The sequence below is a fragment of the Acanthochromis polyacanthus genome, chromosome 18 (genome assembly GCF_021347895.1).
Source record: "Acanthochromis polyacanthus isolate Apoly-LR-REF ecotype Palm Island chromosome 18, KAUST_Apoly_ChrSc, whole genome shotgun sequence".
Classification (NCBI taxonomy): domain Eukaryota; kingdom Metazoa; phylum Chordata; class Actinopteri; family Pomacentridae; genus Acanthochromis; species Acanthochromis polyacanthus.
Window position 1 is genome coordinate 17,789,371 of NC_067130.1, and position 14,722 is coordinate 17,804,092.

At 39.1% G+C, this 14,722-nt stretch overlaps 1 protein-coding gene across 1 annotated transcript in view; it reads left to right on the plus strand.

Moving 5' to 3' along the window:
* The window catches only part of LOC110955827 (homer protein homolog 1-like), a 40,912-nt gene that overhangs the window by 20,712 nt on the left and 5,478 nt on the right, over nucleotides 1-14,722 (plus strand). The window contains exons 2-5 of the mRNA XM_022200967.2: nucleotides 3,768-3,924; nucleotides 7,183-7,314; nucleotides 7,403-7,495; nucleotides 10,150-10,292. Of these exons, the coding sequence (XP_022056659.1) occupies nucleotides 3,768-3,924; nucleotides 7,183-7,314; nucleotides 7,403-7,495; nucleotides 10,150-10,292 (525 nt within the window). The remainder of the gene's footprint in view (nucleotides 1-3,767; nucleotides 3,925-7,182; nucleotides 7,315-7,402; nucleotides 7,496-10,149; nucleotides 10,293-14,722) is intronic.

Genomic DNA, 14,722 nt, shown 5'->3' on the forward strand with positions numbered 1-14,722 from the left:
ATCAGCATTGTGACCAGTTACAACCAGGCAGTTACAGCTTGTTTTGCTTTTAATCCGAGAGACCCTGGGAGCTTTTCATCCATAGCTACTCTTGGCAGTCGTCCAGCGTCTGCTGATCTCTGTATGTTGGCACAGGTGCTTCCAGGTCACCTTTGGCATTGCTGCCTCACTTCATGTCAGCGTACACCCAGCTGGTCAGGTCTGTCTGCACACTCTCGCTCATACAAGGCAGAATAATCTCACACGCTGCCACTTCTCCTGCCAGAATCGCTCAGACGTGTCACTTTGAGCTGTCTCAGGTGCTCCGGCTGTGAAAGCTGCTGTTCAAAATGAAATGAGCGACAGCCAAACAGCGGCGAGCATCTCCAGAGCTGCCAAACAAATATGGCAGTGTCCCAACACCTCTCTGAATCCACATGAACCTGTTTGCTCCCATCAGTCGGCCTGTTTTTTTTTTTCAATGAGTCTAATCCCCACTCTCTCTAACAAGGTGCTCAGGAGCTGCACCAGCGTTTGGAGTCTTTGCGCTACACCTCTACACTGATATGCAGGGCTGAGGGGGTTGTCGTCTGTGAATCAGTGCAGCCGCTCGGCTCACAGCTCACACGGAGATGATGGTTTTTCATGTCTGTGTGGGCTCCGCTGCGTTGTTCAACTCTGTTATTTTAAAAGTGGAGATGTATTAGCATATCTGCCCCTGCTTTTGCTGCTTTTAAAAAAATGCATAATTCCTTCCTGATTTTTATCTCGGCCGCCCACACACGAGGCAGTAGGCTTGAAGAAAGACGCCCCCGTCTCTGTCTCAGTCTGTCTCTCTGCTCTCCTGCATCAAAGTTTCTATCCGCATTTGTTTTTCAAGCCTTACTTTTTGTTAACTTTTCACAGCTAGCATTTTCTCTTTTCCCTCTCAGACTTAGTGTTAAATCCTGTTATGTGTTATATGCAGAAGTTCTGCACCACGATGGAAACAGCACAGAAATATCTTATGTAAAGTAAAATGAAGGTATATAACCAGAAATCATGACAATAATTATTAACTGAAGTATGTTTTGTATTATTATTTATATTCCAAAAATTGTAGAAAAAACTCAACAGATGTTTTGCTACCATTTTTAAAACTATATTTTATATATTTTTTCATACTTGTCTCCTCTCTGCTCTGTATAAAATTGACCTGCAATTCAGCCCAATTCAGCAGAGTCGTCTCCAAATTTTTGCCATGAAATAGCTCTTCATAGCTGAATCAGTCATGGCTTCTCTGTTCTCTGTTCATTTTTTTCAAACAAATAATTTGTTTTTTTTGCAAATTTTTAAGTGTAGCATAGAATAAAATTATTTTAATGCTGTATCACAGTTTTAAACTTAGAACTGTCACAATCGAATTTATTTCCTGTTCTGGAGTTTCTGAATCTGTAGAATAGTGTCATGTTGGTCACTTTTTAAAAATAACTTTCGAACCTGCAGGCACTTTGGAGGGTCAGAGTGTTGACTTAAATTCTGATAATATTAAATTTGTTTTATTTGGGCAATTCGGTTGAGATCAAGAGTTCTTCTGCAAAAACGACCAGAGAACACCGGATCAGGGTTGTAGTCAATTCATCTGCCAGTCACTTTTTGGTTGTGCAAAACTTCCAAGAGTAAGAGTTGATGTCTTCAGCACATACAGCATAGAAAGGACAGAGACAGAACTCAACTGATTCAAAGTTAAGTTTAAAATCAGCTGGTGTGATAAGACATTCAGTTTTTAAAAAAAAATGTAATTCATTCCAATTGTAAAGGTCCATAGATCTGTATTTATCTCCATCACAGCTGGAGTTTAACAGGCCTGAGATCTGCTCCTGGTTCCCCTTTATGAAGAAAAATAAAATGTGCTCGTCCTGTTGCTCGCCTACTGGTACACAGCGGTGACTACGATAGTTTTCTCCTATGATGAAGTACAAAGCACAGTGATGAACTGCATGAAGTTGTTTTAAGGTTGAGCAAGCAGCGTGACAATAAAAGAAGCCTCCACAGTGAAGCATAGACGTGATGGTTGACTGCACCGATCATTTTTCTGTCCTCAAGACAAGAACATGTTTAATTCCAACAGAACAAACCCATTTTTATGTTCAGTGTTTGGCCCATTTCTAACCCAATATCACTTTGAAATCAACATACATTTCTTTTTTCAAACATAATTTTTCTTGTCTAAATCCTCTCATTATGATATATTTGTTTTGAAGATACAGTAAATCACCTTGAAGATATCACCAGCAGGGACCTCGTCTGGTCTCTGCCACACAGCAGTTCAGTGATTTATGGATGTGCTGGGAAACCGTCTCTCACCTTCCTCTGATTCATCATGTTCCTCAATACTTCCACTTTCTTTCCTTGGCGGGACAGTGTTCGATGCTTGCATTCACACATTCGTTTTTGTCTTTTTGCAGTGCCAGACTTGAGAAATGACGATGCCTTGTTCAGCACTTTGGTCCCTGCAACTATTGGGTGTATTTCTATGAAATCTTGTGCAAACATTCATGGTGCCCAGAGGATGATTCATATTAACTGTGGATATTCTGTAGCTTTTTCTTTTGTGCCATCAGCAGTTTAACAAGCATATTTATCCAGTTAGATAATCACATACACTACCATTCAAAAATTTGGGGTCACCCAGGCAATTTCAGGTTTTCCATGAAAACTTACGCTTTTATTCATGTGCTAACAAAATTGCACAACAGTTTTCTAATCATCAGTTAGCCTTTCAGCACCATTAGCTAACACATTGTAGCATAAGAACACAGGAGTGATGGTTGCTGGAAATGTTCCTCTGTACCTCTATGTACTGTAGATATTCCATTAAATATCAGCCGTTTCCAGCTAGAATAGTCATTTACCACATTAACAATGTCTAGACTGTTTCTTATTCATTTAATGTTATCTTTATTGAAAACAACTGCTTTTCTTTCAATAATAATGACGTTTCTAAGTGACCCCAAGCTTTTGAATGGTAGTGTATGAGATATATTAGCAGGTACATTTGATCATGGTGCCAAAAGGACACAGGAGTTAACTACTTGGTCATAGTTTTGTGATGATGAATCACTTCACTGATCCCCTGACAACAGCATCAGGTTGTTCAGTAAAACATCTCAACAGATACTAAATAAAAAGTCATAAAATTTGGCGCAGATATTAATGTTAATTGTGTGATTCTAATGCAGAGGCGTCACTGTGGTAGATTTTGAATATAAGAGTGCAGAAATTCATTCAAATAGCCAAATAGTGCAGCCAAGGTATTGGAACAGAAGCAAGAGGAGTTTTAACTTTGCACTGATCGATTGTAGTGTTGTCTCATAGGTAGCAGCCAGTGGGTCTTTAGGTGGTACAAATTATTTTACTGAGAAAACTCTCTATACCGCTGCATTCTGATGAGACTGTGTAGCTAAGTTTCTTCGTTCCAAAGTAGCTGTTTTTTTTTTTTGCAACATTGCAAAAGTTTCCTTCACATTTGCTTAACAATTGTATGGAAACACGTTTAATGTTGTCCTGAATTATCTTTGTTGTGCTTGGAGGGAGTAAAGCTACACAGCCAAACCACAATTTTACTAATTTTGCTACTGTTGATTTCTGTTTTTCATGTAACCAAAACCTGTCTGTTTCCTCTCTGAAGCTGTTGTTGCGTTACACTCATTAGAAGCAGCTTAATATCAGAGTCTAGACCTTTAAAAAGATCCTAGCTGACTACATCTTTGCTTCTTCCCTCTGTTTCGTCCTCTCTCTGTCTGCAGAGAGCAGCCCATCTTCAGTACTCGGGCCCACGTCTTCCAGATCGACCCCAACACCAAGAAGAACTGGGTTCCTACAAGTAAACATGCTGTCACCGTCTCTTACTTCTTTGACAGCACCAGGAATGTGTATCGAATCATCAGTCTGGATGGATCCAAGGTATGTGCAAAGTACAAAGTTTGTGTCCTTGTTTTGTTCGTTGCAGCTATAGGGACTCTATTGACTTTATGCTGCACCCTGATATTATCAGTATCTTCTAGATATTGTCCCACAATATCATCAGAATTATACAAGTTCGTGATGGGGGAAACAATAGGAAGCAACTACCTGCTCAGCCATCAAATTATTATTTTTGTTTTTATTCTTCGGGACCGCTAAATCCTCCTTGACCTTTATTTGACTCTACAGTGACATTCCTTACAGTGTGACTGAACAAACAAAGGATATCAGAGTATGTAGCTAATGTCCGGTTAAAATGTTGTTCTTGAGTTGATCTTATAAATTAGTGAAATGGGTCCAAATAGTACAAACAGAGGGCTTGTATATCTGGAATAATCAAGGTTTGGCTTTAATTGGAATTGGTAAATTTTTTAATGTTCACACCAATGAGTCATTTGTGGTGTTTTACAACCATTTTAAAAAAGAAAAATCACAGAATTGTAATGAAAAAGCCCAAGAGCCCACTTTGTCAGTCAGTTTCTCCTAACATGTTTGTCTTGTCAAAAAAATGACAAAGAAGAAAGTTTGACTGGTATATCCTTGGAAGCTATCATTTAAAGTCCGACATCAAATAAATGGACATCACTCAGAGGATCAAATCTTTGAACATTTTTTTGGTGGAAAAAAAGAAGTGTTAAAAATGTTTCTTTAGGAACATTCACAAAAAAATCAACCAAAATCCAGCGAATTTCGCTGGATTTTGGTTGATTTTTTGTGAATGTTCGTAAAGAAAATATTAGAAATTTTACTGATATACATGTAATCACTTTAGATATTTTTTTACTCATTTTTACTCATTTTTTGAGAATATTTACAAGAATTTTCTTGCCAAATTTGTGGGATTTCTTTTTTAAAATAAACCTTTTAAGGGAAACTTTTAAGGAATTATTGGAGTTTTCTTCCTGAAGGTTTTGCAAATTTTCAGAAATTTGGGAATTTTTTTTTTGCTGAATTTATGGATTTTTTTCAGACAAGGAAGCAATAGTTTTTGGTGCCCATAAATGAGGACAACAGGAGCGTTAAGGTTCACTTCTCCTGGATAGTCAGGAAGTATCAGCTGGCACCGAGTATGACAGCCAGGCCCTGACCGAGGGTGCAGGTAAAAACCACATATTCCCTGAATGATGTAACTACGACGCTCTCTCTCGCTCTTTAATGGCACTCAGGTCTTTATGGACTCTATTTATGAATGTTGTTTTCTTTTTTTTTTGCTGCATGTCATCACTCCTAAAAATACCTGCTGCATTTTCTACTGGCATTTCACCAGTGGGGGATCAATAAAGTTTCGTCTCCTCATGAAAAGAATCAGAAACCTTTGGATCTTGTTTTTGTCACTCGCTCTCCCCTCAGCTTGTCTGCCTGCTGTTCCTCGGCCTCTCTGTGTCGGAGCGGTGAAGGGGCGGCCGGGCCTGTCATATCTATGTGGCAGTGATTATTTTAGTCTGGAGAGAGGTGCAGGGGTGGAGTTAGCATAGTTATATAAGAGCCTCTCCGGGTGACTAGTGCTGTTGTTGAACCAGCAAGTTAGCTGCTGGAAATAGCAGCGATCGGGTGGGCTGCTGCTGGAGGACATCATCATCCCCACAACAATAAATCCTCAGCAGAGACACATGCCACACAATGACGAATCACTCTGTCTGTTGTGCTTTCTAAATTGTAGGACGAGGAAACTTTTCAAACGTTTGTCAAGGGGAAAAGCCGCTGCTTCTCGGAAACAAGTCAGAAAGCAGCTGTAATTTACATTTTTATAATTACAGCCTTTGAAATGACAACGTGAAAGGCTTCTGCTCAGATTTGCAGACGTTTATGGGTCGATTCAGCTCATTGTTCAGCTGTTTGGCTGCAACTTTACTGGTTTTAGCTGCTGTCACTGGCTTATTTTCAGCAAAAAAGCCATTCTGCAATGCGAGGGTTGACGTAACCAGACTTTCTTTGTATTAGCTGGGAAAACCCAAGTCAGACATAATGGGTATCATGATGGTGGTTATCACCTTTCTTTGTTAATACAGATTTTTTTTTGTCAAGCTATGTGCACACTCACATAGAAGTTACAGTCCTTACAGTAGAAAGCAACTCTGGTAGTGCAAATAGGGCAAGAGAGGAATGCTAGTAGAAAACTGTTAATCTTATAAGTTATAGTTTTTATTTTACAGCCCTGTATGCAGCCACTTATTCCTAAACAGACAGCTGCACATCTGAGCTTTAAAACCATAAACTTCATATTTTTGATCATGTTACTCAACAAGTGCATTTACGTCTGACACCGTTTCATAATGAAGGATTCGTAGGCGCTCAAGATGTAATTAGTGTGTTGAATATTCTCTGTTATAAATACCAATAGAATGATCCGATATCTGATCTGTCTGTTCAGGAGGATGAACATATCTAAGTGTTTTCTGAAGCTCCAACTGAATGCATGCAGGTTTTTGTGGCAATACGACACACAGCTGAAGATAAATGTCTGCATAAATGTCTAACAGGATCAAATTAAATGATGACTCTATAGCTAAATGATTAAAAGGTCAAGTGTGGACAGATGTGAATGTAAAGTGCAATTTGATTGGTTAGCAGAGGCACACAACTGCAAAATGGTAATCCTATTTCTTCTTTAATTCCACCTGTTTATCTTCAGTTATTTGATATTCAAACCCAAATTATGGATTTACAGCACGTCTCTTCTAGTACTCAGGGACATCTTGCTTTGTTTCACCTTAACTGCAATGTTATGACTTATTCTGTGAAAATACGCCTGAGAATGAGCCCAGCTACTCTCACAAAAAATCTTTTTACCTTATTAAACATTATATTATGTTTCAGTGTATATTAGAGGCAGAATGAAACGGTATCAACTTCCAGCTGCTGTTTCTCAAAAGTGATCTGACGACCTTTTTAACAGAAAGCAGGGCCGACAAACTCAGTCTGAGCCACGTGATACAGTAGAAAGCTCTAGAAAAGAAGGAGTGAATTTGAGACACGAGCAGCAGATATTTTTTCCTTTAGCTCTGAAAACTCACACCCAGCGAGGCCTCCCACACCGATCGATAACATTACATTCAGCTGGACCCACTTCAGAGCTTCTTATTTACCAAACCGAACCGAGGGAATACAGGACACGCTCTGCAGACGCCTCCTCCAGCACCTTCCTGAATCAATCAAGCCTTGACAAACTATCCGTGTGTGTGTTTCATCCCCCTCAAGGCCATCATCAACAGCACCATCACCCCCAACATGACCTTCACCAAGACATCGCAGAAGTTTGGCCAGTGGGCCGACAGCCGGGCCAACACCGTGTACGGCCTCGGCTTCTCGTCCGAGAGCCACCTGGTCAAGGTGAGAAAGACGCCTTTTCAACGGCAGAAAGTCGCAGCGGAGTTTCCATCTGTGCCGCGGTATCAAGCTGCTCCTGTTGTTGTTTCAGTTCGCAGATAAGTTTGCTGAGTTCAAGGAGGCGGCCCGGTTAGCCAAGGAGAAATCTCAGGAGAAGACGGAGCTCACCAGCACTCCCTCTCAGGTAGCACACACTGCAGTTATCACCACTGTGTCCTTATGTGCATTTATACTGGAATTACTCTCTGAATGGACATGTACTAGATGACTAGCAGTGACAAAACAAACAGCGATGATGTAAATGTTGCTCATACCAACAGGGAGTGAACTTTGTGTCCTGAATCATCCACTAGTAGAACAGATAGGACAGAAATGTTGGCATTAAATAAATGTTGAGGTGAAAACATGAGAATCTTCATCATTCTGGATGTTTGACAATTTTACAAAGTAACTGTTTATGTCTGAACAAACTCTAAAAATCCAACATTTGCATGAATTCGCAAATTCACAACATATGGCGTTCAAATAATTGGAGCTGCAAGGATTTATCATTCCACATTTTCAGCTTTTCAAATATGGGGATTTGTTGCCATACAAGATAGTAAATTTATGTTTTTGACTGCTTTTCTGAGTAAATAGTCGCTTCATTGTTTTTTTGTTGTTGTTGTTGTTTTTTTTACAAAACTGTGAATCCCCGTCATGGTTTGCTAAAGGCCAAAGTGACGTCTTTACACATATTGTTTAGAGAAAATAACTGGCAGTAATTAAAATAATAGTTAATTATGCACTCTGAGCAGAAAGAGAATCTTCTTTCTTGGGATTTTAAACAATTTTCAAGCAGCACTTTAGCAATTTATGCAATTAAAGGCACAAAAACAGCTCCACACAAACACGATGTTGCACAGAAACCCATTCGTGTTTTTCTGTTTAATTAAAGGCAAACAAATGCACTGACTGAAGTGTTTCTTATTGGACAGAAGTTTAGCAGTGTTGGCAAGTGTTTATATGTTAACCCTCTGAACCGCCCTGGCACATTTTCACTCACTGTGGGCTCATTTTTTACGGTAATATGAAGTCATGCACCTCTATGGAAACAAAACAAGCACTGCGAGAAGTAGGAGAAAATATCAACAGTTTCTTTAGTGCAGTACAGTAAAGCCAGAATGCCTTAAATCGTAAAGAAAGCGAAAACAAAAGACAAATTTCGATTATTATTCTATGAAAAATGTAAACTCCTTTAATCAACATTTAAATATTTTTGTAATTGCCTGAAGATGTTAAAAATACTGGAAATAATGTGACTCTCCTTATTATCGATATTTTATGACTTTCATGTTTAATTAGTTTCCATACTTGTCTCCTCTCTGCTCTGAGTCACTCATGACATCTCTTTTGTTTTTTTTACAGAATCCTTTTAGTGCAAAGAATTTATTTTGTGCTTGATAAATTAAGCACATGATTAGTTCAAAGACCATCAGAAAGTTAAAAATGCAACAAGTTTTTTTCTGTTTACAATTTTTGGCTCTGATAAATGTAATCATTTTGGTGATTATTTTATTTCAAATAAATTTTTTTGCCCTTTTTATGTGGGACAGTGGAGAGAGAGACAGGAAATGTTGGGAGAAGAATGGGGGAAAGACCTGCAGCAAAGGGCCATGAGCTGGATTCAAACCCATGACCGCAGCATTGGGCTATAGCCCGTTTACTGGTTGTCCACTCAACCAGTTGGACTCCTTGATTTTTTTTTTTTTTTAAATAAAGCTAATTCTTCATTGGGTTTTTGGGGTTTAGAGGGTTAAACATTTTTCACCAGTTAGAGTAAAGCTATCTGGTTGAGAACAAGCGCGTTCTGATTTAACTTAAGTGTTTTATATTCAGCCTCTGCTTTAATAAATCAGGTGTTAACAGGATCAAAGGAGCACAAACAAGCCTTCAGATGACATCAGCCTGTGAACCTGTGAATCACTGCTGCTCAGAAAGTGATGATGAATTCAGTTCAGTCATGCCCTTTGCTGTTTTAAACTGGTTTGTGTTTCACTCATGCTGTTGTTGCCACTAAGCTAACACCTTGTGACCTGTTTTGCCCTTTTCGCCCACTTTAATGATTCATCCTCAGGGTGGCGCTGTTAAAAGGAATGTGTTGTCAGGCAACAAACCTGGTAAAAAGAAGGTAAAAACAAATAGAGTAATTTTCATGACTCCAATCCAGCGGACCTTTTTTACCCAAACTTCTCCCTGATTGTTAATGCCATAAACTCCCCTCAGGCGTCTCCCTGCAGTGTTTGAGGACAGATTTTGCGGCTTACTGCGACTGTTTAGTTGTAATAATCCAGCCTGTCTTTTTTGGGAAGCCCTGCTGTCATCAGTCCTCTGTCTCTGTGAATTTCCCTGACAAACCTCCCAAAGACGACCCTCCAGTTCTCCTTTCATGCTCTCAAAAACAGACGTTTCCTGCTGCAAATAAGTATAGACAACCAACACACACTGGCAGATAAGAAAGGGACTGACTTGAAATTATGAGTTGAAAATATGGCTGCGCGGAGCAAAAAGATTTGTTTAAAAAAAACTTGTGACCTCCACAGCTGCTCCGGCTTTCAGCACGGATCTTTAAAATTTTTATCTGTCAGACATGTTTGACCTCATTGGAAAAAAAAACAACAAAAAAATCAATCATAATCTGACTAGTTACGTGCACGAAATATCCTGTTATTTATATTTGTCTTCATTTTTGATATTTTCAGCAGAAAACCTGTTCATTTTTAAGAGCATGAGCAGTCACTTCATTGTGCCTCGAAAGCTGCATTTTCTAGCTCTGTTTTTGTTCTGTTTCGCCATCAGGAGTCGGCCCCCGGTGACCTGCAGTCACCTCTGACCTCAGAGAGCATCAACGGTACCGACGACGAGAGAGTCGCACCAGAAGCTCCTCAGCTCCCTGAAGCCAGAGCAGAGCCTTCCCAGAATGCACTGCCCTTCTCACACAGGTGAAGCAGAGACACCTTATTCCATTTTTTCCCTACTTTAAATGATTTTTTAATTGTTATCTCGCCTACGTCAGCAGTGTAAATGAGCGCTGATTTAAAATGAAATTGGCACACATTCATTATTATTCCTCTGTTCCCTCGGCCTCTGGACGGCATCAAATCGTTCCATTAAAACACTCAACACATTGTTTTCTATTAATTATACACCACTACAAAATGGAAATAGATTTAGGGGATAATAGTGCAGCAGGAAGTTATTTTAAAAAAGTTACAACCGTGTAAGAGCTGCACAGTGGATCGTGGTTAGCGCTGTCACCTTGCAGCTAGAAGATCTCCGGTTTGCGTCCCAGCCTTCCCAGGATCTTTCTGTATGGAGTTTGAACGTTGCACAGGAAGAACATTCTCCCTGTGCATGCGTAGGTGTTCTCCAGGTTCTCCGGCTTCCTAGCATAGTCCAAAACATACTGAGGTTAATTGATGAATCTAAATTGTCCGTAAGTGTGAATGTGATTGTTTATCTCTAAATGTAGCTCTGTGATAGACTGGTGACCCCATCCAGGGTATCCCCTGCCAGTCAGCTGGACACGAATGAGCCATGCGGAAATCAGCCGCATGGAAATCCACGCGAAAGAACGTGCGCATTTATACTCTGTGCGGCGTCTGCTCCCAAACTGCAGGGGGCAGTGTATTGCAAACATACCTCTACTTGATTTACTATAGTACTAAACCAGAGTAGAAAAGTTTTCCATTGTTTACAGCACTTACAACATGTCATTTTACCGAACAGTTGCGTTTCAGCAGTTAGTTTTAATCTCACACCATGAATTGTTTATAACCCGTATGTTCCGGTAATCTCTGTGTGATAAATCATATAAATGCACGTATTTCTAGACTTCAGCTACGAGTAGGTCCTGGTCCTCTGCCATGTTTTTCCGTGCAGCTCCATCCGCGTAGTTAGAAAAACATGGAGGTGCACGGTGTGAAAATTTTCTGCGTGAGAAGGGCCGCTTGAGGGGGCGTAGCTGCTATAATGACGCAATTTTGCCGCACGGACCTCGCTGATGCAGAAAGCATAAAACAGGCTTAAGTCAGCTGGGATAGACTCCAGCCCTCTACAACGCTAATGAAGATTAAGCATGCATAGATAATGGATGGATGGATGGACAACCATGTATGAGTAAATGTTTTTGAAAACTATAGTAACTCCACCAAGAAACGCGGCAGATTTATGTAAAGAGCGACGTCTGTCTGTCTGTCTGTCTGTTAGCAACATTACTCAAAAACGAAATCACGGTTTTGGATGAAATTTTCAGGAAAGGTCAGGAATAACACAAGGACCAAGTGATTAGATTTTGGCAGTGATGTGGCGTATAGTCTCGATTTGTTAAATATTTCTGTATCATTGCGCGATGGCGTCACGGCGTCACTGTAACTATGACAACAAGTGAACACTCCGTCAGCTGCCTGCTGACGAAAACATGATTGCTATCCTTCTACAAATCTACTGCTGCAGACTTATTGGGACTTGTCTATTGGAAATCATAAAAGGAACAATTGATTAAATTGTGGGGGTGTTTCTGAGTCCCATCAATTCCTGCCACCGCTACATTTTTAGTTCACGTGATTCAGTATCCATGCATAACACATGCCTGTGCTCAGTGCAAGGCCAGTTTTTTATTAAAGATTTTATCCGTCGGAAAAGATGCAAAGACTGAGCAGCCTTGACGGAGTACTCCGCTCTCTGAGTGCTTTTCTTGTTGAAAGTGTGATCACGCCATGCTTCTGTTTAAATTCCGCTACTAAATGGTTAAAAACATCCTTGTAAAGGCAACATGGAAAACACATCATGAACCGAGTCTTCATTCATATTTAACAGTCTGGTCGCCTCAGAGAATAAAGAATTATTCAGCCTGAGGCGGTGTGAATGTGCAGCTGGAGGAGAGAAGCTTCAACAGAATGAGACTTCTAGTTTCACATGTTTGTTGCTGATTTTACAGTGATTGCTTCATTATCAGCTTGTTGATGTGGAGGAACATGAAACCACGCCACAGAAAGGAGCGAAAGTTACAGTAACCCTCTGAATCTCAAACGGTTTCCAGCTTTTTTGCTTTATTTATTTAGATTTTTTTTTATCTTATGTTGCATTTTTACTCACTGTAGGTTCATTTTTTACTGCAGGATAAAGTTTTGCACAACACTGACTACTCTGCATTATGATACACCCTAAATGCCAGAAGTCAGAAGTAAATTTAAAAAAAAAAGAAAGTAGAGGAGTGTTCTGTGATTACTTATTTCACAAAAATGGGGGGGAAAAACAACTGGAAGCCACATGTACAACATTTTCTCCACAGGTGTTAGCACTACAGGAAAAATGTCCTTACATGCTGTAGATATTTTACTATTTGCATGTTTAATTTGTTTCCATACTTGTCTCCTCTCTACTCTGTGTGAACACTGCCTGCAGTTCAGCTGAAAGGTCCCTGAAATTTGTCACATGATTGTTGGTTGCGGTTGAGTCACTAAAGGCCTCACGGTTGAGCACAGAATTTGTAGTGTTTTTACAGAATCTGGTGATAGTCAACAGTTTATTTTTGGCACTTTTATACATGTAGAATAAAGTATTTTAATGAAATAAATGTTAGGCTTAGATTTGGTTATTTTTTCTACAACATGTTGCACCTTATGAGGTGAAGAATCGTTAGAAAAATGAAAATCCAATTCTTCTTTTGCTGTTATCACATATTCCAACTGATAAATGCTGTAATTTTGGCTGTTTTTTAGAAGACAACACGCCTTTCAAATCCTCCAGGAGGTTTTCAAATTCAGAGAAATAATAACTTTAAAATAAGTTGATAAAATAACAATAAAATCATTCTGTAGCACTGACAGGGTCGTTTCTGCTTAGTAAGTAGCTGATGCTTTCACAGGAGAGTTTTTATAGAGTGCTGCTACTAATTTTACTTCCTCCAGCGCTGATCTGAGCAGCAGTTCATTTGCGGTGGATCAGTTTTGGTTACAGTAAGCAGCCCTAGATTGCAGAGGGTTATGGGTAGATGACAACAGATGTGACACCTGAGCCTCGTGCTCAGAAATCCTCGCATATATTTGGACTGAACGCTTTCCAGCGCACATGATGACAGGCTGCTAAACCCGGGTGCTGCTGAAGGTATTTTACTTGAGCTGGTTCGCTCATTGTTGAAGTTGAATTTACATGTGCTCATGTAACCGGTGGCTTTATGAACTCAGGCGACACATAGATCTGTTTTGGAGATCGTTTATTACAGCCCTTTACAGTGGATAAAAAGGACACACAAAATCTTCTGTCAAACAAGACTTGTACTCCTACAGAAATTAAATAATGCATAACCGTATTAGAATGGAAAAGTAAACTTATGAGTAGAATTATTTTACATTAAAAGACACAAATTACAACAGCACAATCTCGCTTACCTCTCAGCACACAAACAAAAGTTGGGTAAAACTCATTTATAGACTAGTGTGGGGGGCTAAAAGTATACGTAGGAGTACACAACAACTGAGAGGTAGACCAAACTTTGTGTAATCAATACAATAAAAGAACAATAAAATAATATATATGTGATATATTATACATTACTAATGCCATAATTCATGTATATTTCACCTATTTGACCCTGTTGCTCTCATTTTTTTTAGAATGACAAACAGCTGCCAAAAATATAGGCATAAACCAAAAATGCACTGATTGAAACTTTCCTACTTCTGATACTAAAGAACTCTAAAGTGTTTCCACTTTATGTTTTTTTAGCAGTTCATGTAGCCGCATTTATTGGAGTTTACAGTCTAGGCAGTGACTAATAAATAAAAGCACTTATAGCAGTAATTGTAAATCATAAATACTTACATAAAAGTTTGTATAGTTTTGTTAAAATTGTTCTGCGTCATTCTGACACTTCAAACACAGTGAAACTTGGTCTGCACCGTTAAGTCATTTGTCATCTGTCAAATTCTTTAAAACATCTGGCAGCTTTAGATTCAAAACATTCAGTTTTTAGACTAGTAATCACATCAGTGTCTCAAAATGTACAAAACTGTCAATGAGACATTTGAGAGAAAAATAAGATTTAAAGGCAATAAACTTGTCTGTTTTTTAGTTTCTCTGTGTTTTAGTTTTTATTTGTCAGGGATTTGGTGAATGAGACATTCATATAAATGAGTTATTCAAGGTCAGCAATTGTTTTTTTCATACAGCGACGAGTATGATTATAATTCTTTTCTAAATGTGTAAATACCTGTATATATTTTTATTATTTTTTATTGCTGCTATTATTTTTTTATTATTTTATATATGTTTATTATTGTTATAGAGTGCTGAATATTGGGCCGAATATTCAGGTCCAGCCCTAACAGATACTGAATCGCGTGAGCTAAATATGTAGTGGACGGTGGGA